This window comes from Sinocyclocheilus grahami, unplaced genomic scaffold, assembly GCF_001515645.1.
Source record: "Sinocyclocheilus grahami isolate Dianchi unplaced genomic scaffold, SAMN03320097.WGS_v1.1 scaffold778.1, whole genome shotgun sequence".
Lineage (NCBI taxonomy): Eukaryota > Metazoa > Chordata > Actinopteri > Cypriniformes > Cyprinidae > Sinocyclocheilus > Sinocyclocheilus grahami.
In genome coordinates this window covers 350080-367968 of record NW_015505957.1, presented here as the reverse complement: position 1 = coordinate 367968, position 17889 = coordinate 350080, and the positions used below count along the sequence as shown (strand labels likewise).

Genomic DNA, 17889 nt, shown 5'->3' with positions numbered 1-17889 from the left:
TAGCACTTTATTATGCTTTATGATGTTTTCAATGTATTTTTTATTTTTTTAAATGGAGCAGAAATCTCTGTAAAGGTATTGATAATGACACTTTACAAGAAAAAACATGAGTGCTGAATGGGTTTTACATTTCAAAATCTACCAATTGTTAATTAAAATTCAAGATTTTTTTAAATAAATATGCTGTTTGTGGTATGAATACTATTAAGATACCTTAATACATCTTAGTAGTCACTTTGGTTACACTTTACTTGAAGGGGTGTGCATAAGACTGACATGACACATGTCATGAATATGAAGGGTTTTTATGCATGTTTATGACAACTGTAAAGTGGCTATAACTGACACCTTGCTGAGCCCAGCAATAAAAATATTATGGACCAATTTTACCCTAGAAACTTGCCATTTTCAAGAACTTTTGGTTTTCTTATGTCAGTCTACAGAAGACTAGTTTCAAAGAGTAATTTCAGAGAAATTATCCGTAACCATGGTCAAATGTTGTTGTCGGATACAAGCCTTTTTTGTAGTTGGAATTGCTTTTGAGGTTTTAGATGGATTTGACTGTGAGAAGCATTTGCCTTGATTTTCATTTTTTTAATCAAATTATGGCCTAATTTACCAATAAAAAAGCAAGGTATCAAATAAAAATGTCAATTTATTCAAGCCCATATAAAAGTAATGTCCAATCCAATTAGTAGCACTTTATTATGCTTTATGATGTTTTCAATGTATTTTTTATTTTTTTAAATGGAGCAGAAATCTCTGTAAAGGTATTGATAATGACACTTTACAAGAAAAAACATGAGTGCTGAATGGGTTTTTCATTTCAAAATCTACCAATTGTTAATTAAAATTCAAGATTTTTTTTAATAAATATGCTGTTTGTGGTATGAATACTATTAAGATACCTTAATACATCTTAGTAGTCACTTTGGTTACACTTTACTTGAAGGGGTGTGCATAAGACTGACATGACACATGTCATGAATATGAAGGGTTTTTATGCATGTTTATGACAACTGTCATTAAGTGTCATTCGCTCAGTTATGTAATTTTTAATGCAAAGATGACATTGTTTGAGATGTCTTTGTTATGGGCTATGGTTAGGGGTAAGGGTAGGGGTAGGGTTAGGTCAAATAATGTCATATTTGCATTAAAAATGACATAACTAAGCGAATGACACTTAATGACAGTTGTCATAAACATGCATAAAACCTCTTTCATATTCATGACATGTGTCATGTCATGATTATGAAGGTGTCATGTCAGTCTTATGCACACCCCTTCAAGTAAAGTGTTACCGTCACTTTTGCTCACCAAAACTGAATTTATTTGATCAAAAATACAGTAAAACAGTTATATAACATTATTGCCATAGTAACTGATAACATAACTGATTTCTGTTTTTATATTTATTCCTGTGATGGCAAATAGGACTTTTCAGCAGTGTCACATGATCCTTCAGAAATCATATGTTGATTTGGTTCTCAAGAAACAGTTCTTATTATTATCAATGTTGAAAACAGTTTTGCGGTTTAATATTTTTGGAAACTGTGATACATTTTTTCCAGATTCTTTAATGAATATAAATCTCAAAAGAAAAGCATTTACTTGAAATAGAAACCTTTCATAAAATATCTTTACTGTCATTTTATTGCAATTTAATGCATCTCTGCTGAATAAAATAATTAATTTCTATCAACAAAAAAAGATTTCAAAAATAAAAATCTTACTGACCTCAAATTTTTAAATGGTAGTGAACATGTATAAAAAAGCATATGCCTAACACTCCTTTTGGATATCTACCAGGGATTAAGAGCTGTTAATATCTCCAGAACCCACTCTCATCGACCTTCACAAAATAAACTGTCACGTCCCGTCCAGCCAACAGCTGAGGCAGGCACTTCTAAGCTTCCAGCATCCCAACTAGAAGAGACGTCCACTTAATGGAGGGGCATTATTAAACATGAGCAGCACTGATTGTATCGAGTTCTTTCCTCTCATCGGGCGGGCCGGCAGAGAGAAAGTGAGGTTGGCTCTGTGCCTGTGGAGCACCAGGTATTAGAGAATGCAGGATGACATCTGACATTGAAGTGTCCCCGTGTTGCTGCACAAGTGGCTTTCAACAGGCACCGAAGCATCTTTTCACCTCATTTACTTCCCAGGTTCCAATTTCAACCGTCACCACAACCCATAACCCTGAATTTGTGCCACTCACTCTAGATGCTGACATGGAAATGGAGCTGAAGTGCATTTAAAAGCTTTAAACAGTTGTTATAAATGGATGTTCATGTTGTTCACAGTGCCGGTTTAAACCTGTGCGGCACTAACACCACAAATGCAGTGAAATTAAAATATTCGAGCTGCGGAGTTGAATACATATTCCCTGCTGACTTCACACCTGCCTTTCATTCATAATTCAGGTATGACGGATCATTTTAGAAATACTTTGTTGTTTACTAAAAAGACCTTGTCTGCCAAATTAAGTATGGTGTAAAAGAAGAGTAGCTCCAGCACATTTTCCAAACAAACATTATTTTTCTTCTATCTTTGAAGTAGGGCTGCACGATTATGACAAAAATCATAATTGTCGATTATTCCCTTGAAATTGTAATTGCGATTATTAATTACGATTATCACAATTTACATTGAATTATGTTTATACCATTGTTTGATGCAATTGCATGCCGTATTTGTATATGAAAATAAACAAGCTGAAAACACTCTAACTGAAAAACCTATAGTGCTTTTCTAAAGTATTAAGCCTCAAATGTCAAATATACATCGGATTGGTTTCTTCTTTAAATTATAAAAAAAAGTAAAAATATGAATGGTATTATAATGTTATACCAAAACTAAAACAATGGAAAAACCCTTAAGATAACATGTAGAAAGAAAAAAACATATCTTAAGCACGCAGAATAACATAAGTGGACTTTGAACTATTAATTGCCGCTTTGAATGATTACGTAATTGTGGCATCCATAATTGTATTCGCTATTAGAAATTTGATTAATTGTGCAGCCCTACTTTGAAGAGTGACTACTACAGGCGATGGATTGACAGTTCGCTAAGCCCCGCCCCATTGTTTACTGTTGCAGAACATACATTTACAAACATCTCAGAGGACTGAACTGAGGATTTATGCAAACATATGATTGTCAGTTAAATGTGCTCATAAAGTGGTAACAATTGATTGGATATTATACTTAAGTGGGTTGAAATGAATTGTTACATTGCATTTTCCTTTAAAAGTGTTAAACATCACAGTAATGTGATTAAAAATGGCAGAGACTGCAAATCAGAACGGAGGCAAATGCTTCACAATCAACTGAAAAGCGTCATTTGAAAGCAATTACAAGTGATAACATTAGAGTAAGTGAACAGAACTGTTACTAATGTTTCTACAACACATTCACTATATGCTACTTTAGTTATTATCAACACTACAATGAACTGAAACAATATGTAAAATTGTGTTACATTTAATGTAAGAGAAAATGTTAGTGTTCCTCCAGATGTTCCACAAGTTAATTCAGGAAAGCAGCTGACAGTTTAATTTACATCATACACTTGTCAAGGTTTATTTAGTGATTTGGGTAAGGAAAAACACTGCTTGTATTCTCTCTGGGTATCTTGTGTCACTATTATAATTGACCCACTTTTTGGATAATTTTCCATACTATTCAAATGCTCACAATGAAAAGCAATCGTATTGATCTTACTGTGAACAATTCATCTATGCACATATTCCTTTTTTCATCATAATGTTCAAATCAAAATGATAATCAAAAAGCTTGATCTTCTGGTAAAACGTCAGACTTCTCTCTGGTGACATTTGTAGGACTTCGCAAATAATTGAAACTGCTTAAACCCACCCCTTTATTACAATCAACTGCAAGCTTGCATTCAGATCTCCAATCAACAACTGATAAAAAAACCAAAGCCGCCATCTACAGTAATTCTTTCCCTTTTTCAGTAATCTGTTCAATTAGCATGTAGGTCACAATAAGGAAGAAAAGATCTGATACCTCTGTTTCAACATGATTCTATTTTATTTATTTTTTTACTGTACTTGAGTTGTCACTTTGTTGCACTATATATCAGTACAATACACGTTATGGGCCAATAATAGAATTGTTGCATTTATTGGATATAAGTCAATATTGTGTATTTAATTGTGCCCGATCATTTTTCCTATTTTTACATTTAAATGACATTTGCCTAAATGTGATATTTATTGCTAACAGAATATCCATTTTTCAAATTGTACATACTGTTGTGATAACTAAATTCACTTGAAGCATTTAAAATGATTGCTTTTAGTTTTTAGCATTTCATTTTTATTTTACAGAAAATAGTATACAATATTTATAAATCGATATTGGCCAGAATGTTCAAACTGGTGCTTCCCTATACAGTGTGGTGAAGTGTGAACAGATACATGTGGCGCTACCAACTTTTTTGCAAGGCTTCCTTTACACTGTACCGTATTTCCCATTTGCATTTACAAACTGAAATCAAAACAACTTTTCTTTAAGTTCCGATCAGCGAGTGGCAGATTCTCCAAACTCTGATGAAAAACAGGTTAAATAGCCTTAGAACTCTGGTATTATCTTTTCTTTCTCACATTGAGAAAACAGGCCTGAAACACAAAACCTGCACAAATACAGTTGATGAATACTAAATGTGTTACATAAAGACTATGACTCACCCCTCTCGCTGTGCTTCTCCTCTTTCCAACTCCTGAATGACCCCCAGCAGCACTTTGATGGTTTCTTGACTGGAGTTGATCAGAGCCTCCATGGCTTGAAGCCTGGTTTTCGCATTCCCATCGGCCCCGGGGAGAGCAATCAGCTGCCCCTGCATGCCCTGCCGGGTCTCTGCAGCGCCCGAGTTTTGGCTACTGTGACAGTGAGCCTGGGAAGCGCAACTCGCCGAATAAGGCAAAGCCTGAGACTGCGCCTGCAATCCGTTCAGCTGTGCCGTGTCTTTTTTGCGTTTGCAACTCCCTGAGGGGCTTTCCGGGCATTCCACTTGTGTCAAAGATGTCCATGCAATAGGGCCAGAAATCTTTGAACAGTCACCCCTGACCTGCAGAGGTTGAGTCGGCGTGGTCGAGGAGGCACAGTTGGGCTGCTGGCCTGCCCCTGCCTCGCTTTCACTGGATAATCCTTTGTGCTTAGCCCCACTCCCCGGGACGTTGGTGTCCCTCCTTGAGTCTGACTGATCCAAAACCGAGTCTGACAAATCAGGGCAGAGTTTCCCATCCGAACAGTCCAGCCCAGCACACAAGTCCTTAGCGTCGCTGCATTGCGGCGTAGTGTGGAGCAACACCCGGGTCTGCTGCACCTGTCCTTCGCACCTTGTCCCCCGTTCCCCGCCCTTCACGTCACTCAAAAAGCCATTGTTTTGATCCGGGTAATTCTCCACTAGAGCAGTGTGTTTGATGACGTTTCCCTTCTTGCGCTCAAAGGGGAAAGTCTGATAGCGCTTTTTCAAATCGGGCGAGGTTTGTACACCTGTGCTCTTGGTGACGTTCGGGATGGAGCGGCGAGCTGGCATGGTCATGTACCTCCGGTGGATGACCTTGCAGGAAACGGAGCGGTCTCTGGCACCTCGGTGGGCGGCCTCATTCTGCGCCTCACAGATGTCTTTAAAACGCACCTGCAGGGCTTTGTTTCGCTTGCGTACCGTGTCTGCTCCACTCCACTCCAGTGAAGGACCACCGGACTCCGAGTCAGACTCTGAACTTGACAGAGTGCAGCGGCCTGCCTCCTTACTGACCATAACTCCTGCAAGAGAGAAAGAGGAGGAAGAATGAGGGACAGCGAGAGTGTTTACAGTTAATAAAATGCCAGTGATTGTGACTCAAGCACAGATGGCCTAGTTTTGTCTTTTCCTTAGCACACAACATCCTGGCAGTCAAAGCTTCAGGATTTTTTTGTGGGCGCGTGTGTTTTGTTTAGCAGTGGAAGTCACAGCTGACACAGAGCGACCTGTATTCATGCTCTCTCATTACACAAAGGCTTCATCTCTCTAATGAGGCTGCCAGTACATGGGAGATGGGGGCTGAAGCACAGACTGCCAGCGAGACGGAACAGGGCCTTTGAGTCATCAGATATGAAATACAACTCAACACTTGATGACAAATACAGACACACAAGATAACACTACACCTGAATTAAGAGAAACAAAATGGTTTAAACAACATCAATCAAAGATGTGTGCATAGGAATGATTCATTTGAGTTTCTGCTGTTGTCACTTTTTCGCAGTTTGGATCAGAATAAATTGTTAATGTACAGAAAAATATAATGGATGGTGTGTGTGTGTGTGTGTGTTAAAAAAATGCTGCTTTACCAGTTGGTGGACCATGAATAATTTGTCAATTTGCTTTCCATTTCAACTACTGTATGGATGTGCAAAACTCACTGACAGTGCTTGGGTGAGCGGTTGCCAGGGTAATGCTATATTGTTGCAAAGGTGTTCTAAGTGGTTTTGATGCATTGGTTGCTATAGTGGTTCCAGAGGCATTGCAAGGAAGTTGCTAAGGTTTTATGTTTGGTTGCTTGCTAGCCCAACCACCAGTGCACATGTTACTTAACACTAGGTAACTGCTTGCTCACTACTAAATATTTGACAGCCGTACCATTAAACTTTGAAAGGAAAAAGTTGAAACGTAACCCTACATACACAATAAATTCTAAAGCCTACAACCAGGAGTTATATTTGAAACGGTCTCAGCCTCTGACGTCACGCCCACGGACTGTTGGCTGAACATCTGATGCATATGGCACACAAAATCGGAAACCCTTCAGGAGTTTCGAAGTTGTCATCTGATTTGTTGAACACTGCAGGATTTCCGGGAGACGTATGCGTCACATTGGTATTATCTTTGCTGAAGATAATATGTTTGTTGAATGTCTGGCTACATGAGACTACATTTGGAATAAAATGGCAGACCAATTGGATCATCAATATACATCAACAAATAAGCTCATATATTCCATGAAAGATTTCAAAGTTTTAGATATATATGAGGTTTTTGACATTTTAACTCATTTATATTTTCAGAGAGAGGACATTATTTAAATAAATGACATTTTAGTTGCTCTGCAGCATGAAACATGATCTAAAAAAAATTTATATAGAAATGTCATAATATTTATGTATCCCTCTGCATAGAAATATAGATATATAGACATATATTTATTTCTGAATATTGTCAATAGTATTTTCTAAATATATTCTGTAATTATTTCAATGGAAACTTACTGTTGACTGTTTACCATGAGGATATGATTATGATTAAAACATCAACTATGACAGGATAAACCAAAATGCAAAGTGGAAAATGAGCACCACAACTTTTTACTAAGTTGGAAGCTTCAAACGTACTAGATCAATAAAATCAGATGTCATTTTATGCAACAAAACACTACTTTACAGAGGAATTACCTGTTAGCTTAGTCTTGCTTAGAACAGTAATATCGCTCATTGTTCCTTGATAAACTGCACAATTTGAAATATCATTCATGTCCGTAGCTTAATATTAAAGATTGTGAGTTTGGTCAAATCCCCAACACCTCATATGAGCAATACTAATAGCAAAGCACCACTAATCTAAATTACAGGTCAACACCATGACTCCGTTTAAGATCACTAATTTCATATGACCAAGCATTAGCCTAATATTGTTTGGCAAACAAATGCCATGTTCACACAATTTGTAACATACCATGAGCAGGCTATACAGTGTAAAATAAATATTTCAGCCTGTAGATAAATATAGTGGCAAGTTTTTATTCTGTATCACATTCATTTTTACTCAGCTGTGGTGCATCATTTACTATTAGTCATTGCAATGTCTGGCAGGCTCAGTAACAGGGAAGAATACAAATGGACACCTTGTCATCTGACAGGCAGCAGCAGTGTCTTTCGTTGTCTGATTTTCACTCCGTAAGCTTATCTGACTCGACAGTGATAACACCCATCATCCTTGAGTCATTGAACTGCCCCCTCCAACGATTCAATCAGCATCTCAAAATAATGATCCCAGTGCTCTGTCAAGTTTTGGAGCTAATGTGGCAGGTACTTTTAGCCAGGCTGCAGAATACGCAGTTTATGATGGCAGTGATTCTGCAACTAGGGTTAAATGAACCTCAGTCTGCTTCAGTTTGTTTAGTTTTTTTATCCACAGTATTGATTTTTTTTTTTTTAAGTTTAGTGTTATATAGCAGGGGTATTGACATTAATTAAAACTATTAAAAACTATAAAAAAGAAAAACTAAATTAATATATTTTTAAAATACTTTATAAAAATAAATTAAACCTAAATAGTAATATTTAAAATAATTTATAAAAAATGACAAAAATAAAATGAAATAAATGAAAGGTATTTTAAAATATAAATCCAAATTTCATTACTATATTTAAAACTACTAAAATAAGACTGTTACCATATAATGTCCTAATGTCCAAAATATGAATGATAATGCTAAATGATATCCAGTGAATTCATAAAGCAAACATTCCTGGTTTGGCGTCAGTAGTTTTGTGCATGTCAGTGAAGCCATTTGTCATTTTAGGGCTCACATGCTCCTCGATGTGGACTTTTGTAGAGCTTGCAGAGGAGTGGACTTCATGGCGGACTATTACCCAGCAGGCCATGTGGCAAGCCGAGAGAAGTTATGCGGGTGTCATTTGGTACAGGGCCAAAAAACATTTTGTAACACTATGTATTTTGTGCTTTTTCAGATGCTTTCTACAATCACTTGTCAGAATTGTATTGCCTTGCACATGCCAAAATCTCGAGATCCCTCATAGCATCTGCACTCCCACCAATCACCAATTTATAGCACCATCTGTCCTTAAACAGATGGCGATAGCTGATTGATTCATTGATTCTGTAATTTAATTAAATCCACATGGTAGTGGCTCACCTGCGTGTCCCGTAAGTGCCAACGGAATCACGACTATGATTAGGACTGAAAACAATCTTTGGGTCATTTGTGAGTACTCGCTGTGGTATTCAGGAAAATGTTTTTGAAATGTCCTGGGAATGCATTCAAAGCCGTGTAAAGCCAATTATTAAAACTGTAATGGTGGACACTTGTGCAACTGATTCTGTTTATTCTTGTGAAAGGTGATAATGGTCAGTACCAGAAGCCCCAGCAACACTGTTATGCTGTAATAGAGTTTCTTAATGATAGCAATTTCTGTCATCATTACTGTCATCATCAATAATTTGCAGTGAATAATTCTCCTCCCAAAGGGCACTCGGCAAAAATACCTTGAGATTATACAGATGGAGACTAGACATTTAAAGGGCTACTTCACCTAAAAATGAACAATCTCTCATAATTTCCTCACCCTCACACTGGTTGTTCTTTTAAAGGCAACTACAGTGAATGAAAAAGACCCAAAAGCACCACCAAATTATCATAAAAGTAGTCCATATAGACATGAGTGAAGTTGAGTTCATGAGTAATGATATCCAATTTAGAAAATAATTATTCTTTAAATATATTTGGTTGAATCCGATCAAAAAAAGCAATCTGAATGATTCATCATACTGATTTGATTTTCAAGTTCATCTTTTCAACAGTTTTTGCAACACTGAAATACTTAAATATCAGTCTATTCATCACGCAAAGCTTCATAAGACTTTATATAAAGTGTAAAAGTTGTGTAGAGCATTATTATGGTATTTTTACATTCTTTTTGAAGGTTAAAAGCCTCAGTTTCCATTTGCTTTTGTAATTTTAAAAGAGCGACCATTACAATTCTTCCAAATTACTTCAAAATGTTCTTTTTTGGGTTAACTATTCTGCAAACTAAATCTATCTTTCTCACTCTCTCTCTCTATCAGGCACACACACACACAGAGGTCCCCCTTCGACCCTGACAATTCGGCCACCATCAAACCCAGGATTATGAGTAATGCATTGAATCTAAAATTGCAAAAGTAATCCTCTTAACTCTCCTCATGCACTTTAGCAGCATGTCAGTTCAAACAGGCCCACTGTTCCTATTGAAAACGGCTGTGAAAAAGATACAGACTTTAGCTATGTGCATTTTTAGGTTTTTTCAACACATTTATTTATTAATTTAACCCACACTCTTATCCAGCTGTGTCAATGGATGGCTATCGCCAGCAGCAGGAACTGTAAAGCTTCCATTGCTCTTCTGTTTGGCAAACAATGTGTTGCTCAAAACATCATCTTACATCCTTATTCAATGCCATCTTATTCTCAGATATTTCTTTATGTTTCAGATTTCATTTATACCAGCTTCGGTTTTTTAAATCCTATCAACTTGGAGCACAACCTGATACTCTACATTGAAGGAGACCTCAGATTTAAGGGTCAGTTCCACCAGGGACTTCATATCAAAAATCTGCCCTAATCTCACAATTTTGGGGGGATAATAAGATTGACTGTGGATTTGAGAGCTGATATGACTTTTATACCACAGAGATATAATTAGTATTCCTTTTACATCGCAGTGATATAACAGCACTAGCTGGTTTTATTGTTGTCCATGCATCGGGAGCTTTATTGCATGCTATTGTACTCAGCTCTTGTGTAAATCCTACAAATATTATTCATGTTTTGTAATGCAAATGAAGCATGATGTGTGAATGAAGCATTGTAACATTTAGCAGGGAAATGGTGGTAATGCTTAGAGACAAAATGGAGCGATTGCCTATAAAATATGCATCAAATATTTTATAAAATCAAGTGTGGAGTTTGTAGGCTCGACCTTTAAAATACAATGTTATGTATTAAAATATAATGCATATTATACAATGGTTGTGTTTTGTTATAATGGGGTTCTTTCTAGCCACAATTCATTCTATCTGACTGGTAAATGTGTTGTAAACAGTGTTGGGGGTAACGCATTACAAGTAACGCGAGTTATGTAATCAGATAACAAGTAACAAGTAAAATCAAGTAACTAGTAAAGTAACGCATTACTTTTTAATTTACAAGAGAATATCGGAGTTACTTTTTCAAATAAGTAACGCAAGTTACTTTTTTTCAAATTTATTGATTGACAGCTCTCCTGTCCCCATTTTGAGAGAAATCAGAAGCTGTTACTGTAGTTCTAAAATACAAATAAATATGAATATGCATTAATTCATCTCACTCACAAAAAAAAACACAGATTCAGTATTCCTCAAAATGAATAAAAATAATGCAACTCAGAATATGACGCAAACTTGCAATAATTAAATGTTAAACAACACAAATATCCTTTATGCATTTAATCCCATTCTATTAACCAATGTCTTTGCTTCTGACCTTTGATGATCCAGTTCAACCATACTAATAAGCAAAAATTACTCTAGACAAACATTTGTGTCTTTTTTTATTGCTGAAGTGTGTTGAAATTTCTTCTTCTGCATTCTACTGTACGGACGTAAATTTACTTTCCCTTCAGCCTGAGGCTTATTCATTTCACTTTTGGTGTGAAAAGGCTTTTATATTAGCCAAAAATTAAACTTTAAAAAAAAACAACAAAAAAAAAAACAAGCAAGCCCTGTCCAGATTTAAAAAGTAACGTAAAGCATTACTTTCCACAAAAAGTAACTAAGTACCGTAATTAGTTACTTTTTTATGGAGTAACGCAATATTGTAATGCATTACTTTTAAAAGTAACTTTCCCCAACACTGGTTGTAAATGTATAATGGTGGAGAATGTGGGCATATTTTAGCCATGGTATTCCTAATATCACGTCTGGCTCAAACCTTCAGTTTGAACTGAGCTGATTTGATGGCTTGATTTTCTGTCTTCCTTTTTTATTTTTATGATGGTGCCTTTGAAAAAAAACTGTGAGTGAAGCAATCAACCAACTACCAGCAAGCTTTCAACCCCACCAAGAAGTCTATGCAAGATTCAAGAGAGAGAGAGAGTGCAATACTGCCTGACTGACTGTCCTTCTACATCACGCTGAGGTCTTGAGCCGTCCCTGTCTGTTGCTCTTTTGATAACACACTCAACTGACATATTTCATTACTTCCCTTTGAAAGTGTTGACCACTTTGTAATACAATATTGTTCGAAATGTCACAGACGTCACAATTTGACGTATTTTTTGTAACGCATGACCGTTGATTAGCATTGGCGTTCACGGTAAAAATGAAGGCTGACCTGTCTCTGTACTGGTTTGTCAGATCTTACGTTTGACATTATTCATCAAATAATTCAGCATTAAAAAATAACATGAAAATGAATCGCTAACTTCAGTTACTGGAAAAAATAACCTGTAAATTGACTTGCAGCAAATTGTCTCCTTTTGGAAAACATTGGCACTTGCAATTTATAAACGCATCACTTGTTCCAAAAGCACACAGTATAACACAATATCCTCAACCAGTCCAATGTTTCCCTTTTTATCCTCTCCCCCTCCTCCCTTCATCATAACCATATCCCAAGCTGCATGTGGTGCAACAGTCATTAATATTGGGAGAGCTGTAATCTCTGTCTTTTATTCTGCAAAGGGCTTTGAGCCCTGCTTGTACCAAACTTTAACGTGAAAAACAATCTAATGATTTTCTCGAGCTGCCGTTGCCTTCCGTTGTCACCACATTACTGCACAGTCTGAAACCCGAAAGCACTGACACTGCGGTACAGTGAAAAGTTATGAGTCACTGGAAGGTTGCTCGCTTGGAGGCGAAAAGTCCTCAAACTGCTGTCTAGTACGTATGCTACTTTCCACAAACAGGTTACAAATTAGACCTGACACTTCAGTGAAAAGGAGAAGTTTAACCTTCATAAACGTTGACTGTCAGGCTCAGGAGGGCAGCATAAATGTTAAATAATAAATAAAAATCCAATTATGAATAAAAACTACTTGAGCGGCAACGTTGCAAGTAACAAGTTGGCAAACCAGCCTAAATTAAGCTGTCACTCTATATGATCTAATTAGCCTTGGACCAAATGTAGGTTTGTAGTTATCAATAAGTGTATATTGCTTGGAAATATATTAGTTTAATACATACATACATATATATATATATAACAATAACTTCACAAATACTGTAAACACTACAACTTGTATACTAAGGGTGGAACGGTTCAACTTACTCACGGTTCGGTTTGTATCACGGTTATATTTGGTATGTGCTATGTTTAGGCAAAAACTATACTAAGAAAATAAGAATAATCTATCGAACTACAAGCAACAGCACAAATAAATACAATAGAGTAAAGATACAAATAAAATAAACTGATTTTCAGGTTTTTTTAGGTAGGTCTAACATTAGTTTTTAGGTACAGAAATTGATTAAAGTACTGAAATGTAAAACAGCATTGCATATTTGACTGTATAAATTAAAGATTAATCTTTATTGAAGTTACAAAAGCTATTCAATCAAGAGCAGTGAGTGATTTCTTTGTTGTTGCTGTTTGATTAATATTAAGAAAGTGTTGTCACTTTAAATGAATGCACTGATCCAGTGCACTGATACAGTACAGTTCAGCCGGCTATGTCTGCTATAGGATACTTACCAAGATGGGCATTTTGACATGATTTTTGTGTGAATTTGTCCATTTAAACACAACACTTCAGAGAAAGCTTAATATTTGCGCGCGTTCTGGTTTGCGCGCTTCAGATGAGTGCATGCACAAATCTTCTCATTGTGCGAGCTTGCGTCCTCTGGCTCTTAAATGTTTAAACTGGCAAAGCCTATATGAGTTTAGTTTAAACACAGATATCAACGTGTGCTGTTCAGGTCTCACCTGTGCGAGCGCACCATCAGCACCAGTAATGCTCATATTCCAGCATACTGCATTCGCATTGAACAAGAGTGAATGGTTCGTTTTTTCATCGCTGTTGTTGTAATGTACTGGGAAGCCAGAATGTGCATCCATCAACAGAAACATATATTAGACAAACCCTGTTTGTTTTACATGTTATTTATAGCAAACCATATTACAGATGCGTTGTCAGATTTAAGTTGAACCGCGGTCCTAGCGCGTGGCGAACCGTGTGTGGAGAACCGTACGGTTCGAACCGTTCCACCCCTATTGTATACAAATAAAAGTGAATCTAAATTTTTTGGTCACTCTTTAGTTTAGGGACCAATTCACACTAGTAACTAGACTTTTGCCTCAATAAACACTTATATTGCTGCTTATTAATTGTTGGTATGATAGTTGTTAAGTTTGGGTATGGGGTAGGATTAAGAGATCTAAAATATGGTTATGCAGACTATATGTGACCCTGGACCACAAAAAGTCTTAAGTCGCTGGGGTACATTTGTAGCAATAGCCAAAAATACATTGTATGGGTAAAAATTATTGATTTTTTTTTATGCCAAAAATCATTACGATATTAAGTAAAGATCATGTTCCATGAAGATATTTTGTAAATTTCCTACTGTAAATATATTAAAACTTAATTTTTGATTAGTAATATGCATTGCTAAGATCTTCATTTTTCTCAGTATTTTTTTATTTTTTTGCACCCTCAGATTCCAGATTTTCAAATAGTTGTATCTCGACCAAATATTGTCCTATCCTAACAAACCATACATCAATCAGCTTTCAGATGATGTATAAATCTCAATTTCGAAAAATTGACCCTATGACTGGTTTTGTGATCCAGGGTCACATATGTGCTTTATACGTACTAATAAACAGTCAATATTCCAGTAATATGCATGCTAATAAGCAACTAGTTAATAGTGAGAATAAAATAAACTTTTACCAAATATTTTTTAAATGAATTTTACACAATTTTATTTTTTGCACCAGCAACTGTATTTTTACTTATTTGTTTTTACTTAATTTATTTAATTTTATTTTTTGTAAAAAATAAAAATGATTAATTGTTAATTTAAATATTTTTTACTACAATGAACTGATTATTTCATATCCAACTAATGTGTTAATACCCAACTAATTATGACATTTTAACTGTTGCAAACAGTTGAGAAAGTTCAAAATGTGGGACATGCCAAAATAACCATTTTAAAGGGAGTCACTGTCTCGCTGTGCTGGTTCAGGCTTCACTAAACATCATATTGCCTTTGGCCACTGGCTGGTACAGAGAAGGTGCAGTTTGTAACACTGGAATTACAGACTTATCAGCAAGCCATGTAAGTTGTACAGTGGGATCAAATGACTACCAGAGCTCTGCACGAGGGGCTGTGAATGAGAAATGTGGCGCTAATCCTACTAACAAGTTAAAGTATTAAAGTGACTGAAAATGGAGGAATCCCCTTTTGGATTTGTGATGTGCACTGGGGTGTCATTAAATCACTGTAAGTGGATGTATGAAAGGAAGAAAAATGTAAACCTTTGGTGCTTGAATCAGTCACTAAGTACAGAAATTTGCAATCATTCACTTGTTTATTCAACATCCTACAGTGGGATTTAAAAATTCGCAAATGCTTCTATTTAGTGTTTTTCTAATTTAATACTTTTTCCAGAGTACAGAGTCACATGATCAGTCACAAATGTGCTCATTTGATCAGAATCTGAAATATGCTTCAACCCCTTTGTATTTTGACACATATGTCCTCTACAATGGACATCATGAAAAGACTGAAAGGGTTAAAAGGAAGAAAGCAAAAGAAAAAAAAACATAATGAAGATTTAGTGTGCTGAACAAAACAAGTGAAATACTATAATTTATCATTTAAATGATCTTTCCTTTATTCACACATTTCCCGAATCTAAACACAAAAGCTTATTTCAATGGCCCGTCATCGGTCATGCCTAAAGAAGTGAACAAAAACTGAAGGAGCAAAAAATAAAGGAAGAGAGTAAAGACGCTTTGGAGCGTGACTAAACACATTCATCCTCTGTTCAAATAGAGGCCTCAGACTGCAGGACTGAGGTATACGGTGGACGAAAATGGTACTAAAATAAAACAGAAGGAAGTAAAGCCTCACTCAGCCTGGTTTCCTGGAATCAAAAGTTAAATCTGTAAAAAACAGAGCATCTAATCTTCCCGCAAGGACAAGGTAATGAAAGAATGATGGAAACATTTCACTCAAAATGGGTGAAAAATATGCTGGAGATTTTTCCATTCTGGCATGTGTACAAATGACAAAAAGTTCATATCTGAAGAAAATTAGATTCTGAATTACAGTGAAGATAGAAAGTGTCATTCCATCATACAGGGTGGTCCGTGACAGAGTGGAAATCTCTCTCTCCCACACACACACACACATACACACAATATCATATGGCAGGGATGCCATCATTCAAACACACATCCTCTCATGTTTTCCTGACAGGTTTATACCTTACATAAAAGTTCTCTAAATGATTTCTTGTCACGTCTACAATACAGCTTCCAGTAAATGCTTATTTAACTCCCCATTATAGTGACTAACAGGTTTTAAACAAGTCTGCACCATTAAAATACCTAACTTTAACTGAAAATACACCTTATGCATATGAAAAAAAAAATCACAGCATCCTATCGCAAACGCATTGTGCTAAGCCTGCTGAGGCGTGGGAGAAAAAGCCCTCATCCACGAAGGACATAATCCCACGTTCATCAAATTGCCTTTACACCTACAAATATTGTTTTTGCAGCTTTCACAGGAAGCATTGTGACGTGGCTTTCAAAATTTCAGGTTGTAGAAAGACTGGACTAAAACATCAGACTGTTAAATGACAGAACCAACTATAGGCTATAAAATAGCTCCAACAAAGCCAAGCTCCAGCCTTTCCAAAGGACAGAAAAAAAGTGAAATTAATTATCATATTCCAGTCTGTGGCACAGACATAGATGGAGTGTAATTGAAACCAAGATCACTCACTCACTCAGCCTCAGTACAGTAAGTAACGGTCAGCCAGCCAACGAATAAGCACATTGCAATGCACAAACAGACCTTCCTGCTCGAGCACTTGATGTGAAAACGGGGCTGGACGGAGGGCACACTCACCCTGAGAGGACCATTAGCGGAGGAGAGGAAGACAGTGAAGGCGTCAGTCTCCCGTGGCACTGGGGCATATCCGCTTCTTTAGGAGCCATGCGAGGCGGCCGGCTGCAGACGAGTTGTTCAACACTGGCTGAAGTGCAGCAGTGAGAGGGTTTGCCCGACGCCGGAGCTGCAGCGAGCGGACACACATGCAGGGAGAGTGTGTGAGAGCGAAGACGCGCGCTACGTTTAGTGCGTCAAATTGAAATCCCACCACAAGGAGACTTAAGAGATGTGTCCCTCTTGATTTCTCACATTACCGGGAGAGGCACATGTGTGCGTGCTCTGCACACACACACACACACACACACACACACACACTCAAGCGCACAGACAGTTAGCACGAGCGCGCGCGCGCAGACGATGTTCCTCACCCGTCGCTGCAGACCCTGTGTGTTTGATAAGAAGAGGGAGAGAGAAAGCGATAAAGAAGAAAGGAGGGGAGGGAGAGTTTGGGAAGCAAAAGAGAGAGAGAGAGCGGTTGAGAAATGAGGTGAGGGAAGTCCTGTTTTAGTTCCGTTTAGTTGGTCATTTCACATAGGCTATTTTATCTAAGCTTACTAACCCACAAAGTTTATGTAATCGGAGGAGTGGGTGGGTGGGTGGGTGGATGGGTGTTAGTGGGGTTTCGGAAGATGAGAAGTAATAATACTGACGCGTTTTAATTGGCTAGCCCGTGTATTATCACACTGATTACACCTCGTTACAAGATGAAATGATTTAAATGAGAAAGAGATGGAGAGATTGGAAGATTACAATGTGGGTGAGAAAAAAATCTAATGTAAGGAAGCGTAATTGGATTGTTAATTAACGCGAGTCATCTCTGTGTTTTATAATTACCAGAATTCCTCTGGGGATAAATCAACCTTGTTGTTGCTGCTGCTTCAAACACACACACGACTGTCCTGATCATCCGTGCTCACTAATAATGCTACGCTGTCA

The 17889-nt window shown here is 37.0% G+C and overlaps 1 protein-coding gene across 3 annotated transcripts in view; it reads right to left on the bottom strand.

The window, feature by feature from the left end:
• The window catches only part of insyn2ab (inhibitory synaptic factor 2Ab), a 44896-nt gene extending 27354 nt beyond the window's left edge, over positions 1-17542 (bottom strand). For 2 of the 3 annotated variants that reach the window (XM_016246004.1, XM_016246005.1), the window contains exons 1-3: positions 17513-17542; positions 16912-17336; positions 4715-5795 (exon numbers count right to left, since the gene is read on the bottom strand). In XM_016246004.1, coding sequence (XP_016101490.1) covers positions 4715-5790 — 1076 coding nt within the window. In that variant the 5' untranslated portion in view covers positions 5791-5795; positions 16912-17336; positions 17513-17542. Of the gene's footprint in view, positions 1-4394; positions 4574-4714; positions 5796-16911; positions 17337-17512 lie in introns of those variants that run through there. The other variant, XM_016246006.1, reaches the window with a different exon arrangement.
• Positions 17543-17889: the final 347 nt, after the last annotated feature.